This window comes from Halichondria panicea, chromosome 15, assembly GCF_963675165.1.
Source record: "Halichondria panicea chromosome 15, odHalPani1.1, whole genome shotgun sequence".
NCBI classification, from domain to species: domain Eukaryota; kingdom Metazoa; phylum Porifera; class Demospongiae; order Suberitida; family Halichondriidae; genus Halichondria; species Halichondria panicea.
The window spans coordinates 2784173-2802324 of NC_087391.1; the positions used below are offsets into that span (position 1 = coordinate 2784173).

At 39.9% G+C, this 18152-nt stretch overlaps 2 protein-coding genes and 1 long non-coding RNA gene across 15 annotated transcripts; 2 read left to right on the forward strand and 1 right to left on the reverse strand.

Moving 5' to 3' along the window:
- Positions 1-44: 44 nt before the first annotated feature.
- LOC135349012 (WD repeat-containing protein 26-like) lies at positions 45-10966 on the forward strand. The gene is made up of 16 exons (XM_064547455.1): positions 45-223; positions 338-414; positions 493-946; positions 3631-3730; positions 4245-4301; positions 4469-4709; positions 5028-5178; positions 5291-5426; positions 5673-5810; positions 6143-6262; positions 6899-7044; positions 7316-7394; positions 7691-7820; positions 9847-10079; positions 10159-10666; positions 10806-10966. Exons 3-16 carry the CDS (start codon positions 741-743, stop codon positions 10829-10831), a joined length of 2271 nt encoding a protein of 756 aa, XP_064403525.1. The 5' UTR covers positions 45-223; positions 338-414; positions 493-740; the 3' UTR covers positions 10832-10966.
- LOC135349032 (uncharacterized) lies at positions 10950-15054 on the reverse strand. 2 transcript variants are annotated; one of them, XM_064547483.1, is made up of 5 exons: positions 14895-15054; positions 14720-14823; positions 13717-13944; positions 13476-13637; positions 10950-11337 (listed from the first exon to the last, which is right to left on the reverse strand). In XM_064547483.1, the coding sequence occupies exons 2-5, from the start codon at positions 14813-14815 to the stop codon at positions 11125-11127; spliced, it is 699 nt and encodes a 232-aa protein (XP_064403553.1). In that variant the 5' UTR covers positions 14816-14823; positions 14895-15054; the 3' UTR covers positions 10950-11124. The 2 variants fall into 2 exon arrangements, 1 of the variants encoding a protein (XP_064403553.1); XR_010398846.1 differs by lacking the exon at positions 10950-11337 and adding an exon at positions 13066-13253.
- An 84-nt stretch (positions 15055-15138) lies between these two features.
- LOC135349035 (uncharacterized) lies at positions 15139-17073 on the forward strand. 12 transcript variants are annotated; one of them, XR_010398849.1, is made up of 8 exons: positions 15139-15479; positions 15525-15594; positions 15651-15812; positions 15906-16086; positions 16149-16298; positions 16349-16452; positions 16581-16664; positions 16729-17073. It is a non-coding gene; the product is annotated as an uncharacterized LOC135349035 (long non-coding RNA). The 12 variants fall into 12 exon arrangements; XR_010398850.1 differs by having other exon boundaries at positions 15753-15812; XR_010398852.1 differs by having other exon boundaries at positions 15139-15461.
- The last annotated feature ends 1079 nt before the right edge of the window (positions 17074-18152 follow it).

An 18152-nucleotide genomic window follows, 5' to 3' on the forward strand; every position in this document is an offset into this window, starting at 1 on the left:
TCCATTATTTTCGTTAAAATAGATTTGACTTCTGTGGTCAATGACGTCAAAGTTGCTGTCGGTTCTCTGTTATTATTGTGCAGAGATTGTGTTTACCAAGATCACTAATCAGACGGAATGTGGATACTCACTGTACTTTTCTAGCTAGCTATTAAGTCGTGACTGACCTGAAAGTTGCTGAGAGTTTACTGGCTAAAAACACAAAAGAATTACTTTTGTAAATGTAAGAAATAATGGATATCCAAAATATGTACATAAAGATAGATAGTGTTAAATATATGTGTCAGTTCATATCATATCATGTGATTGTCTATACTGTCTATGCTTTTCTTTGTAGGATCTAAGAAGAGTTAAATTTGTTCTATGTGTGGTGTTGAAGAACTACAAAGACTTTCTGTCGATAGCAGTACATACGTACGTACGTACATAGTAGCTTACATATTTATTTGATTCGTACGTACCTCTCCGGCTCCACCACCATTGCATATTTAGTATATTGACAAGAGTGTGCTCTGGACTACTCTTCTGTTTTCTGTACTCATTCGTAGAGGAGGCAGAGCATTCCCTCAAACAGAGAGAGGCTCCGCTTCTTTGAATAGAGACACGTATACGCACTGGCATCTTCCGACGAATATAGTGAAACTGAAGGAGGGTTAACTCCCCCACCCACCAAAAGAGCACGATTCTCAGTTTCCCTAGGGGAATCATCTTCATCTTCAACCCCTGAAGGGATCCTTAGGATGCAATCTAACGGTGTTCCTGTTGACATAAAAGTGAGCAAGGCCAAAATTCCCATATCCAATGGCACTCATATTGATGATGATGAGGTTTTGGACAAGGAAAAGTCTTCCCTAATCGCTGTAAAAAAACAAACGCGGCAATTAAATAGAATGGAGACAGATACTGTGAGACTAATGGGACAGCATTTGAGAGAAATGGGATATCAGTGAGTCTATTACAGCATACGGTGTACAATACCATCTTACTAATACGTACATGTAATGCTTGTCATCAACTATTTATGGCTGTGCGCACGTTCCTTGTCTCGTGTGTTGTTCATGTACAGTCATGGCACAGTAGAGGTCACACAGACAGATAGTGACTGACCATGTTTAAGTTTCAAATTGGCTCAAAAAACAGTCCTTTGTGTTATTAATATGCATGTACTCTCACATAGCTTTACCATTTAAGTTGTAGCACTTTTGTAATAGTGCGTGTGTACAACCCAGAGGAGGTACAAAATTGAATTCCATTGTGATGACGTTTGCTTAGCTGGCACTTTACTGTGACCTTGCCACAACAAACTCTAGGCTTGTAGAAAGTTTGTATCAGACTGTTTAGCTAGCTCTATATGTTGCTCAAGGTCTCTATAGTGTTTCTCTAGCTGAGGACTGAGGTCCTGGTTAAATTCGTAAGATATTTATAAAGGGTGCAGTGCTCTCACCTCTTGTAGCAAGCATAATTATCTCATAACTGAATAAGTGTTCACTGGGGTTCAGCAACGGAAACAGTTTGATCTAGGTCTAATCTATACTACCCTCGACTTCAAAAAGCCTCAGTCACAGAATAACTATGGGAAAACACTACATTGAAAACCAATGTCAAAAAGATTGCATAAAAGAGAGGTCACGAGTTTCGTGTTGCACCTCCTCTGTGTACAACCTATGGAGGCTTGATAATGCAGCTGGTACATGTGCATTGATTTATTGTCTGATTGTTGTACAATGTGGTTGCATGTGCACGTACATATACATGTTAGTCTGGGGGCCAGACCTTTTCTCAGAGGGGGGAGGGGGAAGAGAGAAAGAGGTCTGGAGACTCTTGCAGCACTTCCATTAGCCTCGATCCCAGGCCGCACTTCCCACTTTACTTAGGGAAGTGGGCCTGGTATCGACTGCTTGCGCATGCGCTAATATCCCCCGGTATCTGGAGGCTTTGGATAACATCGTATATTCTCAGTAAAACTATGACATCACAACGAACGGAAGTGGATTGAAGGAAGTAGATAGAAAGTTCGATTGAAGGTTTCTAGCCCATCGGATAGCATTCTCTGATAGCTACCTTTAGCCTGCTATGTTAACAAAAGACTCACAGCCTGCAACAGTGTGGATGACGATCGTCTGAAAGGAGTGAAAGCTGACAAGAGCCTATATGGACAGGCCACGCCCATTTAACACTATCTTTGGTGAAACTCTACTATACTACTGCTACTGATTCTATCAGAAGAAAATAGAAGTACAATAAACCTACACAGCTCTGTCTCTAGCTAGCTAGCTAGCTATATAGCTCTGTGTATGATATTTTCTCTGATGATCGAATCCAGTATTATAGAAAATTTACGGGAAAAAATATCCAATAATTTGGCGCATGCGCAAGCAGTAGATAGCAGGCCTTCTTTCCTATGAAGGCCGGTGAAGGAGGCTACATTTCCATGTGCTCTTGGAATGTCAATTAGGGAGGAGACTGTGATATTGGAGGTTATGAAGAAGGAGTAGATGTAGCAATGCCAATCCAAATTCCACATAGGTAATACTCGCATTTCATTGGGTTAAAAATCACATGACATAGGATATGCATTTCATTGGCTCTGGCCACATTTCGCTAGAGCACACGGAAATGCTGCAAGAGTCTCCAGACCTAATTCTAGCTCTCTAGATTTTACCCCCAAGCTATTAGGTCTGGCCCCCAGACTAATATACATGTATAATTACACCGTACTCTACCGAGATTACGCCCACCCCCATTTTTGAGTAAAAGTTCCTGCATAGGCTTAGTCCTGCTAATTTGCTTCGAGAATACGCCCACCAGGAAATGATGCATTAATTTTGTCAGTGAGTAGTTTGTGTTTAGCAGTTAGCTCTGAATATAGCTAGATATGTAATTACTCCATTTCAAGTATAAGAGACAAGGGCTATCTCTTCTCTGAATCTCTGTTGAAGATCTGACAGTGACAAGGAACAACCTTCTGGTGCAGAATCTTGACTTATATACTTTTCTTTATACCTAACTACTTTACCATGCATTACCATTTATATATTGATGTATTCATTGTATTTCAAAAGCTGGCAGGCCTCAGATGCAGACAGAAAAGACTTAGTTTCTTAATGTGTGGGCGAAATTTCGAGGCAAGCACCTGACTTTATCACCTTGTTGATAGCTCCATTGACTAATGTACTGTGTAGCTTGGTGTGACGAGCCAATTGAATTTTGTCTAGTGAAGTATTCTCACAGAGATAACCGATGTGTATTGTCCTGCTTATAGATAGATAACTTGTTGTACTTCTATGGCAAATGTTGTGTTAAAGAATTTAGTCCCATGCATAATTATGATAAACCCAAAAAATTACGCGGCGGATTTTCATTTTGTTAGTGCATGACAGACAATAGCCTTGTCCCACGCCCACTTCTACTCAGAAGAGACCTGTGAATTCCCAAAACCTTGCTCTAGCTGGGATGACGTTCAAACATATCAAGAAACTAGACTAGTCGCTAGGCTTCATTGCTCAAATACTTGATTGTAGACATGCATACGTGCAACCATGCTGAGGTTTTAGCACTTTAAATTAGTACTCTAGTTATGTTGTGGTATTTCCAAGATGATTGGTAGGAGTAACATCTTCCTCCCTGCAGTAAGACACTGGAAAGTCTAGTGAGTGAGTCAGGATGTCCTCTGGAGCACCCCAAGGCCTCTAATTTTCGTGCCCATGTGTTAAATGGAGACTGGGAAAAGGTGTGTACAGTCCATTACTAGTGGCCGGGTTAGCCACATTCTGAAGCCGAAGGACTAATGCTTGACAAACATTTCTTGTTGGGATGTTTTTGCCTGCCCCTAAATATTTTGTATTGGCTAATTCATGCTACTTCTTAATATGTACATGTAGTGTAAAGAGTTTGGGTTAGGATTGTGCGCCTTGATTTAATTTAATTCAGCCTGATGTATTGTACACACTGTACATCTGTATCTTTATATGTACATGTACAGTCATGTACATTTTGTATATGTATTATGTACAATCATGTAGTTTACATTCGATATAATTATACATGTGGTTGAATACAAAAATGATTTTGCTACATGTAGCTGTACTGCAATACAGCTGTCCATGTATTCAGAGCTCCCAGAAATGGTGTATACATGCAGTGTATAATAATGTATACATACATATCATTAAGTTACATGTCCGTCATCATGTTCACGTTATACTAATTTCGAGTCTAAATCTAAATTCTGATTTCTTCTTCAGGCCATCAAGTCCTTGATTGATCTTGGTCCATTACTAGAGAATCCCACCAACATTGAGGTAATGTCCTATCTATGATCACCTAACCATGCATAGCTGTTTCCCTAAATTACTCAATATGTACCTTTCTTAAACAGGTGTATTTCATGTTACTTACTGTTTACCCTATTAGTCACAACATGCAGTGTATATGGCTGTCAAAGTGACATGATACTATTACTCTTTAGAAAATGCAGTTCCTTCTGCTTGAGGAAAAGTACCTGGAGCAGTTAGAGAGTGGGAAAGAGCTGGAGGCCCTTTCCACCCTGAGACACGAGTTAGCTCCTCTCCCCTTCCACCACTCAGACAAACACATTCAAACTCTAACTAGCTACATGATGTACTCCAACAAGGAAGACCTCCGTAATGCTGCTAGCTGGCCTGGTGTGCATGGAGGCTCTAGGCAGATACTAGTTGAAAAGTTTCAAGGTAATGCTGAGTGCGTTAACACAATATTGTATCAGTGTTAATGTTACATTCGTATTACTATAATGCTCTAGTAACTTTGGTGTGGATACATATTTTGATGATTTGGCAAATCTAAGTATAATTATAGGCGTCGCCAAATTAATAAGTACATGTACATGTACATGTAGCTGATGTTCTAGAACTGATTTTCTAGAACTGTGCATGTTTTAATCTATCATACGTAATCAAACGTTTATTGTGCAGCCATATAATCATCTTTCGTTTGTGAAATAATATTATTACCACAAACGTACATGTAAGCGTCTCACTTTGCCCCAGGTTTCCTACCTGCCTCAGTGATGCTCCCTCCTAGAAGGCTCCAGGTGCTAATGAAACAAGCCCAGGAGCTGCAGGTCGAGCGATGCCCCTTCCACTATCTTGACCAGAACGCAGGCAACTATTCTCTCCTCACTAATCACATTTGCTCCAAGTGAGAGTCACAGAGAAGTTACTGTTAAAGTGTTTGACTGTTGAATAATTGACTTTTAAGTATAAATTATGCATGTATGTATCCTTGCTAATGAGGTTTTGTTGACGGGCAGATGCCAGTTCCCTTGTGAGACGGTGCACACATTTACTGACCACTCTGATGAAGTTTGGTTCCTTAAGTTCTCTAATGATGGGAAACGACTAGCTACTGGATGCAAGGACGGACAAATCATCATTTGGAATTTTGTTGTGAGTACATGCATGCAATGTACCGTATATGATAAATGTTTGTGGTTTTCGCAGATTAAGTATGTACCGCAAATTTAATATCGCAGGCATGCATGCTGCAAAAAGGATGCTATTCCACGAAAATTAAATCTGTGAAAATCTTTCTAAAGGCATTTCCGCGAAAATTTATACCTGCTATATATGGTATCGAACTTTATAGGCATACTCACTCATATACAGTACATGTACACACACATATACATGTAGGATGCTCAGCCACGTCAAGAGCATGTTTTGAAAGGCCAACCTGAGGGTATAGCATACATGGCCTGGAGCCCAAATGACCAATTCCTGCTTTCTTGTGGGAGAGAGGGTACCCCAGGAATCATGGTGTTTCTGACTGAGGTTAGTTGCTGAGTTACATGTAGTAACTAGAGAGTACCGTAGAAACTGGATTATTATCGCTCATTCGATTATAAACATAACTGCAAGTTTTGTACTCGAATTTAATGCGAAGTAACTCAAACAGTGCATGGTAGCTAAATCGCTTATTTCCTTATGTGTATTATACTACTCGCATTTAGAGATATGCTGTACAACCAAGTCCATGCCAAGAGTTTGACACTTCAGCGCTCTAGTTTCAGCCATTGTTGGTCTATCAATATGTTATCGTTACTGTCCTGTAACAGCACTTTGTGTGGTCTTTTATGCAGTCGTGTTTTATCCTAATGCTCTAGACTGGTGAGGTGAAGTGTCACATTCAAAACTCCGCTGAGGATAGTCTCACTTGTGGCGCATGGTCTAGTGATGGACACAGGTTCTATGTCGGTGGGAATAAAGGACAATTTTATCAATGTGTAAGTGCCTAGTCCAAGATTTTGCCAAATAGCAGAAGAGTCTGAGGTACCAGCAATTACTGTATATATTCTAATTTATCGGACACTTCTAATTACCCCGGACACTCTTTTGGGAAATTTTCGTTGTTCTAATACAATGGACACTCCAGTGCTTTAATATTACACGTGTTCTAAATATCCGGACAATACCTTGAAAAGTTGAGTTACGTTCAGTAGACGGCAAGTAAGACTTAGAGTGCTGCAGTTAGATAGCTTTGAGTAGTTAGTTTTAGATAGCTAGTGCAACTATTCATACACTGTTCTATTAATCGCATGCAGCTGCTTGCTTGTTCTAATTATTCCGGACAATTTTCAAAATAATTAGTTTTTGCTGTCTGATAAATTGGAAGATATACGGCAGTAGATGTTTCAGTACTAACAGCCAAAAATTATTGACTTTGTAGCACTAAATTTGCAAAAATAGCATTGTTCACTCTCTCATACTAAAGTGTGACATGTAAATGTTGGTACGAAGTAAAATCCGAAAGAATTTATAGAATCGGTAGAGTAGGTTGGTACATGTGTATATTTTGTCAATATGAATGTTTTCAATGTAGGCTAGTTTGTCAACTGATCTTTTCCCTTGATCTCATGCAGTCAATGAGTGGCTTGGTAACTGGTAGCTGGGAAGGAGTACGAGTTAAAGCTCTAGCCACTCACCCAACCTTTGACCTCATATATGCTGCAGACACCCATTGTAGAATCAGACAGTACAACTTTGCCGATAAAACATCAAGTACTCTGTGAGTGCAGAATACTGCTGTAATTGATGTACATGTATACCTACGCCCAAGATTTTGTTTTATGTGCCTGTATGACGTATGTATTGTTCAAAAAGAACATAATTATTGTATCTATGTACTACCATTACACGAGGTCTATCTATAATTATGCCTGTACAGTTACATATATAACTGTAACTTGGTATGCATGTAACTTGGTATGCATACTAGAGTAAATATAGTAGATGCGCTATCATCCAAAGTCATTCTCACATTTACTCTTCTTCTGCAGAGTTCAAGAGTCTCATCCAATCATGTCATTCGTCCTATCAGATAATGGACGCAATGCCCTAATTAACATTGCTACTCAGGTACAGTACGTTACATTAATGAAAACGTGGCCTATGTATCTCAAGTAGCTATGTGTTCTTTTGAGTGGTTGTAGTTATTAGAAGCCAATAAAGGCCCCATACACATAGTTGAGTAACCACCCTTAGTTAGGGTGCCGATGCTCCCTAAATATAAATAAAGCGTTCTGAGAAATTTATAATTAGGTATACTGTAAGTGCAGCCATCTGAACTAATTTACTGACAACTACTTTGAAACCACAAAAAATAAATTACGTTATAGCAACCAGTGGAAGATTTTGAATTGTTTCATTCTCAGAGTGTACATGTTTGGGACTTGAAGGATCGGGTTTTACTGAGGCGGTATCAAGGTGTCTCACAGAGTCTCTACACCATACACTCTAGTTACGGTGGCATCAACAATTCATTCCTTGCAAGTGGAAGTGAAGGTACAAATACATGTATGCATATGTGTGTACAAACCCCCCCCCCCCCCCCCCCCCTTAATTACTGTAAGCCTAACTAGGATTGGCCAGTGGTTACAGTACCGTATAGCATGTAATTTCATTGGTGCAAATTTTCGTACGAAATGAATTGTGACGTACGTAGACCTACAGTGCATAAAATTATTTCGTGGTTTAAATTTTGGCCATAACTCGCTCTAAGGTATTTAACCAATTTTTCACACATATTTTCACTTATTTTTAAGCTGTTTTGAATAGCAAAATACATTCGTTGGCCTCGCACTAGAGCGCTAGCTATTTTAGTAGCTAGAAAGTAGCTGCAAAAAAGTACAATGTAGTAGCCATTGTGAACTTTTTGATCCCACCCTTTTTGATAAAAACATTCACATTGAAAGGAAATGCAATGAAATGTAAGTGATAGCTATTTGGAGCTACAACAGTGAGAAAAGAGCTATTAAAGCAGCTAGCTATTCCTGTGTTTAGTAGCCATTTGTGTGAACTTAACCTCTTGTAGACACACCCCTTACTCCTGTAGATCCACTGCGCATACCCACTCAGCCCCCACGTGTCAGATAATCTATTTTCAACCCCAGATCCTGGCATCTCCTTTCATGAGGCCCTAGTATGTAAGCCACAAGCCACAAAACACTACAATGCTACCATGTACAGTATAGATAATTATGTATATACACACGTCTTCTCATTTTTTGCAGACTGCTTGTATTTTCTTTCCTTAAATTCTCTTTTACTATTCTTACAGACTACTATGCCTTTGACAAAGATTTGCTCCCACCGTTTGGCTACAGGTCATTTAAGACGTTACATGTACATGTACATATGTATTTGTTTCTTGCCAACAATTGCAAATGCAAACATTTAACTACATCTTCTATAACAGTGGCGTAGCCAGGATTTTGGGAAGGGCAGGGCTCAAATTAGTTGAGCATAGGCACTGAATTTCATAGACTAAAACAAAAAGGTCATCACTTTTCCTCAGCAGTAAGCATGTGCATCAGATGGCCCTGCCCACATTTCAATTACATGGCATCATTCTAGTAACTATGCATGCAGTACTGCAGAATAGATCGACAGATCACAGTGATTCAAGCTAAGTTGTAGCCTCCTTCACCGGCCTTCATAGAAAAGAAGGCCTGCTTGCGCATGCGCAAAATTATTGGATATTTTTTCCCGTAAAATTTCCTATAATACTGGATTCATCAGAGGAAATATCCTAAAAGTCATACACAGAGCTATATAGCTAGTCTAGAGACAGAGCTGTGTAGGTTTGTTGTACAGCTATTTCTTCTGATAGAATCAGTAGCAGTAGTATAGTAGACTTTCACCAAAGTTAGTGTTAAATAGGCGTGGCCTGTCCATATAGGGTCTTGTCAGCTTTCACTCCATTCATACGATCGTCATCCACACTGTTGCAGCCTGTGAGTCTTTTGTTAACATAGCAGGCTAAGGGTAGCTATCAGAGAATGCTGTCCGACGGGCTAGAAACCTTCAATCGAACTTTCTATCTACTTCCTTCAATCCACTTCCGTTCGTTGTGAAGTCATAGTTTTACTGAGCATATATACGATGTTATCCAAAGCCCCCAGATACCGGGGGGATATTAGCGCATGCGCAAGCAGTCGATACCAGGCCCACTTCCCTAAGTGAAGTGCAGCCTGGGATCGAGGCTAGCTAAGTTGGAGTTGATGGAGCACAAAAGGGGGGGGGGGGGCTCTAGCCCCGTGAGCCCCCCTCTGCTTACGCCAATGTTTATAATACTTTTTGAGCGAAAGCAAAACATGCCGAGAGGCATTAACACAGCGCAACTTGTAACACTCATTTGTACATCAATAGATGTATAGTCTAAAATGGAGTTTGATTTAGTCTGAGAATACTCTGAGTTGCATGCCCTCTTCTCTTTATAAGCCCTTGGTAGTATACAGTCTATATCTTGACTAAAGTTATATTGTATGACTGGTAGATTACAATGTGCTGAGTATGTACGCTTCTCCAGACCACAACGTGTACATATGGCAAACACGAAGAGAGACCCCAGTGGCTGTGTTGAAGGGTCACTCTAGATCAGTCAACTGTGTCTCTTGGAACCCCGTCAACTATGAGCTGTTAGCATCTGGCAGTGATGATGGTACGGTTAGAGTGTGGAGCACACAGGAAAGACACAAGGCTCAGTTGGAATATCAGCAACTTAGGGATAAGGAGGATCTGTCAAAAAGAAAAGAGAAAGTGGTTCGTTAATGGTCAATACCAACTTACCAAGCACTATAGCCTGGTGAATAATATTGTTCATACAATACTTCCTCTACAGATATCTGATGAATCCACTAACCAGAGACAGTCTCAAGCACTCGACTTCTGTGAAACTGAAGGAATGGACACTACCTCAGAACTGGAGAGAACAGACGAGAGTGCTACTAGTCTAAGCCTCTCCAGTGAGCAACTTCATGATAACATAGTAGCCCTTGCAGTGGAAAACATCACCCAATCTTCTATCAGTCAAAGAACAGAACCTATTAGGCTAAGATCAGGCAGTCACCCAGAGAGACGCCCAGCAAGAACTGATTCAGGACAATGGTCCACAATCTCAGAACCTGAAGATAGTGCATCTGCCACTCTCAGTAGATTAAGGTCATCGTCACATGGCCTAGACTCCTCAGTAGATCCTGACAGTTCAGCATTGTCCCTAGACTCGAGTAACGGCAGCACTAGTCAAGGTGACATATCACAATCTGAAGTTGAAGAGAGCATTCAATTCTCAGCTTCAGAAGGTATTGAGACCACTAGAACCTCCCAACAAGAACTAGCAGAAGCAGAAGGTAATAGTAGCATGCACTGTGCTTAAAAGCGTTTTTTCATTGATTGTAGTGTGTTTAAGTCTTTCTATCTGTTACCAATGCCGGAGGACAAATTGTGTTATTAATTTTATTCTGGTTTTTTCCTCTTCCTTGCATGCAGGTGGCAGTTTATCAACAGTGGTCTGATCTTTGGTACATATTTATGCAGCATCCTCTATTTAGTTTTCATCCTGATACACATCATATCTTGTCAGAGTTTTGGCATGTTCTATGCTCTCATCATTATGCTCTCCATGCTCATGACTAAGTTTGAAAATTCGCCTTAATATGAACATGTACATGTATATATAATTATAGAGGCTAAGCATAAACAGCCAGTGGCACTCAAAGGTAACCACCAGCTGTTTATCTATTATACAATTAAAAATCTTAAAAATTAATATATAGTCGTGGGGCATTAAAAAAAATGTGTTCACATGTCAGCCAGTATTTTCCTCAGTGAACTCCAGTTGTCCTCCCTTTAACTCTGTAACAGGCTGTACATCAGCCTCTAGATCTGTTACCTTCTTAATCTCGATCGTCCTGGGGTTTACAATGTACTGGTCCAGGTTTTTGTTCCACTTCAGGATCAAGAATACTGTCATCCAGATTCCAAGGGCAGTAAAGCCGAACGATGCCAAGAATGAGAATGCCTGTGTAATCAACCGAGTATCAGTTTGATGGTGTTACTATATAATTGTGTATCCACATTCCACATTTAGAAGGCTGCAAATCCATTAAACACTCACATTAGTATTATGTTTGATGTTCACAAAACTGGTATTTTTAATGGCTTGCTGTGGAACGTGTATATTACTATTGTGCATTATCAATAAGAGAGTTTGAAAATTGCGTGATTGTGAAAGATTGTGAGTTGACTGCATGGAATAGAAGCTAGAAGCTTGTAATGACTTTGCTAGTTAGTTATTCACTTTAGTCATTTCCTGTTCTTAATGTTTCCTGTGTTGTAATGTTTACTGTTTAATTGTACATGCGCATGAGTTCTCATTACTAGTTAACACTTCTTTTGTATAGGTCTATCTTATTGCTTTGTGCTCTAGCCCGGCGGCCTGCTCCTAGCGGCGCCCTTTGTGTATGGGAGCCTCTGCTCCACTGTCTTTGTTGTCTTAGTATTTACCGTCTATGTTTTGTGCATACAGTCTGCCCTAAGACCCCCAACATTCCAGTATTTCTAAGACAAGACAGGAAGCATTACGTAATGTAAACCTCAAATATTTTAATGATATTCATAATGATGATGTAATAAATTGTCATAAAACTACAACAAGACTCAGTCATGTGTAGCCAACTGCAGCATGAATGAAAACAACAACAACACAAGGTATGTATGAGAATAATGATGTGCTGTATAAGCTAGATCAAGCTGTCCAGATCTGTGTAATCTATGTTTGTAGCACTACCATCATCCACTGTGGTTTGTTGACATAATATTATCGTCTGTCACTGTCAGTTTCAGATTCTGAGTGTGGATCTTCATTAGAGGTCGCTGTATTTTTACAGTCCTGGCATCATAATTTTCTTTCTTCTTTACATGCAGGGCAAAATTGAAAGATGAACTGAGCTAGTGGAGGTGGATGGCCTGGATAATTATTCCCTTATATTTTATTAGTGCTAGCTCATATAATACACCGGGCTAGAATTATATGTGTATTATGCTCACTCATATGACTTGTTTTCTTGTTGCATGCTGCACTGTACTTACCTAGTGAAAGGTTTTTGTTGTGTAAACTTTCTCTGACCACACGGTGAAGCCAGGCTGATAATAACATTTTTGTGGTCATGTACCTCAATTAACACTGTAGTGAAGCACAGTTCACGGTGATTTTTTCTGGATTTCCAAAGCTCATAACACAGACCATTTACTGAGCTAGAACTTGTTACTTGGATATGTATCAGTTCAATATGGAATGTGTTGACTCTGCAAGTTTGGAATAGATTGAGATAGTGTGAACAGCTTGCGCAAACTGTCGAAGTTGGCCCATTCTGAATAGTCTCTGTGGTTGGTGGTACTCATGGCTCCATATCTCCAGATGTGAAAGGAATCAGTGATTGCTCAAAGTATCAAATAGTACATCTGATTAATGTGCATGCTTTGGCAGCAAACTAGAAGGCTTGAAAGTCATTCATGATGTGTTCTATGCTCTTGTCAAGTTGTGTATTAATGTCGAACTTTGTGTAGCTGGTCTGCCAACACCGTTCATTTGTATGGCAATTACCTTGAATATGTTGTTATTTAGATCCTTGTTAATCGTTCAACCAATTTTTAGCTTGCTACGTTGATGGTGAACAGCTTGCTCAAACTCTCGAACTTCCCGTAATCATTTTACACAACTTTATGCTATTTGGACCCATTTTCTCAATTCAAAGTGTTATCCATATGTTAAACTGTATTCTTGTTACATATTTCAACTTAGCTAGCTCTAAAAACCTTTATTTATAACAAAAATAAAGAAAAACTGTTCTCATTAATATATTCATGAGGCAACTTGTAGCACTTCCTGTCTTACAACATTTGGGGTCTTAGGGCAGACTGATACTGTCAGTTGATCTATGGTTGAATGTTAAATCTGATCTTGAACTGCCGCACGCTGCTCGGTGCACAAACTTAACAAAGCTTATATACATATCCCTAGGTAATAGCTTAATTTGGCTGTTGGATAACAGGTGCCCCAAAAATATTTTGCTTGCAATAATTATACATTTATCCCTCCTCATTTTTAAGGGTGAGGTTAAAGAAAATTATAATTATTTTGTGCACAAATACACTCACTGCCTCAGCTCCAACTGATGGTACAATTCCATAAAGGCCATATATGGTATTCTCCATATCTGTACCCCTGCTCCTCCATTTAGCCCATTCGGTGGCATGTATACCGAGCGGTAATGCTCCGCCAAAGAAGCAAACGGCTATTGCAAAACTGATACACATATCCTGAAAGCCAGAGGAATAATGCATAAACATTATGTATACTGCTACGAACATTAAGCACAGTACAGCATGTACCACTTACAATGACTATGAAGATTGTGGAGTACTTGTTGACAGCTGGCAAACCCAAAAATCGAACAATGAGGATAAGAACTTCTAGTGTTAGTGCAATTAAAGTGACCAGAAGGATCCACCCACTTGGTGATCTGGTCCTGTACCGTAGGGCTTCAATGGGGGCTACAGGTGTTTCAGGCCCTCCTAGGTCCCTCACTGCAGCTATACCACCAATAAATGCCAACACAATCAGCACCTGTGGTGTATTCAATTAAAATAACTGCTTTGCATTGTTGTTCTTTTACATGTAGATCTATAGATACTATTGTCAGGTAGGGGGGTTACGTTACCCCCAGGCGGTAACGCGATGGCCAAACTGCAGCCTTTCTTCCACAATGGCACACAGATTAATAGAACAAGAATTCCAGTTTGATAGAACGTATAATCAGACAGCTGCCGGATGTGCGAAACAAGCTGATTCTTCACCCAACAATAGGTCTACCTATGAACAACAAAACCTCCAAAAATGATAGTTCAATTCTAAAAAAATGCACCAAAATGTGGTTGCGTCTGATAAATTAATTAATCAGACACACAAATCGAAGAGGCAGAGCCACAAGATTTAAGGTGCTTTTAGCTACTAAAAGTCTCCCCTAGAACATAATCACAAAACAATAAAGCTACATCTATCCTACGCATGACAGCAGCAGCAGCAGTTACAAAAACCACTAAGTGCACTACACAAGGGTGCTTTTGAATTTTAGCTACCAAAAGCACCTTAAATCTTGCAGCTCTGCCTCTTCAGTCATTCGTAGTTCGTGTGTTTATGTCTGATTATTACAACCACATTTTAATGTATATTATATTATCATGCATTAGAATTGGGCTATCTTTTTTGGAGGTTATGTTGTACCTATTCAGGCTGGCTACCTATTGTGGACTTGGTGCTTCTATTACAGTGGCACTGTAGAAAGACGGTATACCTATTTTAAACCAGCTAGATAATTCAAATTCTAAAATGGTCAACTCACGATACAGAGTGTTCGAAGGATGATTTCCACAAGCCCCTGCCAGAATCTGACTATTGCAAGGCTTGGTATAGGTGTAAATAACATCTTCAGCTCCATCCTAGATCCTGTAGAATCATATTCAAATAATGTCTATAAGATGTTTTATTTTGATTGTAGGTTTCACAGCTTCACGTACGTGCATTCGCCAGAAATGCAGATCAGAGCCAAGATCAAGAGCACGCAGCACAAACAGCGAAAATCAGAAAGAACACAGCTAGCTAGCTACTATAGTATCTAGGCCGGCCTAGCCTAGTTGGGCGGAGTCCAACCAACTGCATGGGGTCCAGAGGAGGTCGGACATCACTTGAACTTTCACTAATTATGACCTTTTAATGACATTCCAGGCCAAATTGCTTTTCTTTTTTGCTGACTCAGCAGTAGCGTCTATCACAACCAAAAATCCACGTATAATTATGATTAGCATCTGTGAGAGGTGCACTTATTATACTGATGTGTGCACAGTACAGAACCGTATGAAATCTATTTTGTAATACAAGTGGATCAGATGTGTGTTAAAGATGTGTGTGCAATATGTACTTCACTCGTGATTACCAATGTGATGTTCTGCTATGTATCACAAGTGAGGAAGGAGCTGCTCTGCTACACATCTGTGCATGTGAGCAAATGAGAGCTTGTGATTTAAATTGTTTATTACTGTAGCTATTAAGAAGCAGGCATTAACGCTTGTTGACAGTGTGGAAAGGTGCAGACTCACATGAAGGTTTGTTAGATAACCAGAGTTTAATACTTTGGTTATTTTTATTAGGTAGAACAACTGGCCAGACAGCTAGATGCCAGACAGCTATAGACGTCAGTCATCTATAGAGTGGAAACGCGTGAGTCTATAACTATGTATGCACTGATGACCAAAATTATAATTATATATTTCTAGGCTTGAAAGTCATCATTATTTGACAACATTCAGACGAGGGGTTAATTGATGATCCACTACTTCCCTGTTACTTTGTGATTATACATTTATTTCAATTATTAGATGGCTGCTTTTATTGTGACCCCTTATGTGACTAACTATGAATGGCTCGCACTTTCAAAAGTGAGTGCACTACATGTACGTATACGTTTAGACGTGTGTACGTGTACATTTTACATTTTACATTTCAAACTCTACCCCTGCGTGTGTATCTAGGTGTTCAGAGTTGCATAGTGTGTTTCATTTTGGAAAGCAGACAAGTATGTAAGGGGTTCTTAGACCTGGTAAGGAATGCAACCCACACATTAAAAAAAATGGAAGTGCACCCGCTGCTCAACCTTGTGGAAGACCTTGCTGTCTCTTCGGTCCCACTGCTGCTTTCAATTAACACTGAAAGGTTAATGTTTAAACTGTGTACGTATATATGATATGTAACACTTCCTTCGTCTTGTGTTGCAGGTGTGAAGCCTTTAATTTATATTGATGAGGGAGAAGAAAGTTTTTCAAATAGACGAGCCCTAAGTGGTGATATTACTGCTTCGTTTTCAACATTAGAAGCATTGAGATTTGTCTATTCAAGTGGCTATTACCAGAGTGAGATTTTCAACAGTGAGTATTATAATTTATGCTGTTGGTTTACCTACGTTATACTTATTTAGGTGTGTTGCTGGGTTGACTAATCTCTACAACCAGCATGGAATGGCCTGGTGTCTCATCACACATCTTGGCAAGGCTATATCAGTCTGGAGCAGCACTGAGAAAGGTATTGTACATGCATGGATTAAGCTATAATTATGTTTGTTTGCATGCTATCTAAAAACAAGGCTCAACCAACAAGTTGAGAGATATTGCCAGATATTGCCTTAATTGTCTTTCAATGGCACCAATCAGAATGGTGTGAAGTCCAAGAGAATACGATATACATTCATCATAGTCTTGGATGTTTTCAATCGGCGAATTACTTCTTGCTTGAATGTAAGTGTTCAATATCAATTTTGAATATAATATTATACAATGTACCATTGACAATATATTTCAGGTTGTGTATGCAGGACTCCTGTTGTTCATTCTAATTGCTTAATTGACGGTATATAGTGGTCTGTGCCATAATGGAAGAAGAATCTTCCCCCTTCCCCCTCACCAAAATGAGAGGCTTTTGACCCTTCGGACTGAACACGTAAACACATGTTCCTGACATGTACATATGTTACACTGGACAATTCGACCTGGGAGCTCGAGTTGGGTTTCACCATATACAATGAGCAAGACTGTCCGTTGTTAACTTAACATTACTACGCAGCCTTTTACAATCAAACAAGAACGAGAGCAACTTAGCATTATCATAGTAATTTTTATAAGTTGTCCTCTAGCTATTTTAACCATCCTTTTCATGCATGCACTTGTCAATACATAATTATCTCTGCCAACTGCATGATCTATATTTATAATTATCATAATTACTGTAAATACAATGATATACAACCGAGCTACTAGCTCTAGCTTATATTTACATATATGTACCAGATTATGTACAATGCTGAATCACAACTGTACAGCTTCCGCACATATCTGTGCTATCACTTTGTGTAACACGTCATTGCCCAGATGAAATGTACAAGTTCAATTGCTGTACGGACTTGTACACGGACACAGAACAGATCAGGACTTTTTGGTTGTGTACTGTACTGGCAAAGCAAAATAATAAAGAGTACGACAAAAACAAAAAATAATTATACAATAAGGAAAAATATACTTGTTAGTCCATTTGGCATAAGTGTGCCTCGGCCGACACCAAATCCATTGGTGGGATTGTCTTTATGGCACGACCACGGGAGGACCGGGAGCCTCGAACACATTGTATAGCAGATCTCAGCAGACTATACGATAGGGAGCATCTTAGCCAGTTTATGACCTGGTGGTATGGTTGGTCCCATTTCTCAGCTAGGAGGGAAGCCAATCTTTTATAGAACGTTGTTGCTTCTTTTCCTAGTCCTCCACTTGCGGAGAGCACTAAGGGGGTGAAGGACGCATGTTCCACCTCCCTGACTCTTTGCTCATAGGCTCTTTTCTTCTCAAGTTCGTGTTTTCTGAAGCACTGCTCCAGGCTCGTGTTCCTGTTCGATGGTGCGTGGGGGTTAAACACTCTGACATCTACAAAGGTTCTCTCCAGTCTTCCTCCCCAGAAGCCGTTTGCCGCGATGTCGAGTCGGGCGTTATCGGTGGTACGGTGCGTCTTGCCATGGTCTCCGAGGAGAGTGGTTGGAGATCCGGTTCCACACATACATCATTGCAGACTTCCGTCATTAGGGTGGCAGTTAGATGTACTACTGTACTTCTCTGCTAGTTGGGCGGAGTCCAACCAACTGCGTAGTTGGTTGGACTCCACCCAACTACTTCTCTGCAACAACGTGTGCACCGAACCTGAACTGTTACTGGTTACGGGGGAGAACCTAGCAGGAGCAA

Coding starts and splice junctions, on each gene's coding strand:
- LOC135349012 (XM_064547455.1), top strand. CDS start 741: ATGCAATCTAACGGTGTTCCTGTTGACATAAAAGTGAGCAAGGCCAAA. Junction 5,179..5,290: donor ACTAATCACATTTGCTCCAA/GTGAGAGTCACA, acceptor GTTGACGGGCAG/ATGCCAGTTCCCTTGTGAGA. Junction 5,811..6,142: donor TCATGGTGTTTCTGACTGAG/GTTAGTTGCTGA, acceptor CTAATGCTCTAG/ACTGGTGAGGTGAAGTGTCA.
- LOC135349032 (XM_064547483.1), bottom strand. CDS start 14,815: ATGGAGCTGAAGATGTTATTTACACCTATACCAAGCCTTGCAATAGTC. Junction 13,945..14,719: donor TCCTTCGAACACTCTGTATC/GTGAGTTGACCA, acceptor AATACACCACAG/GTGCTGATTGTGTTGGCATT. Junction 13,638..13,716: donor CCACAATCTTCATAGTCATT/GTAAGTGGTACA, acceptor TCTGGCTTTCAG/GATATGTGTATCAGTTTTGC.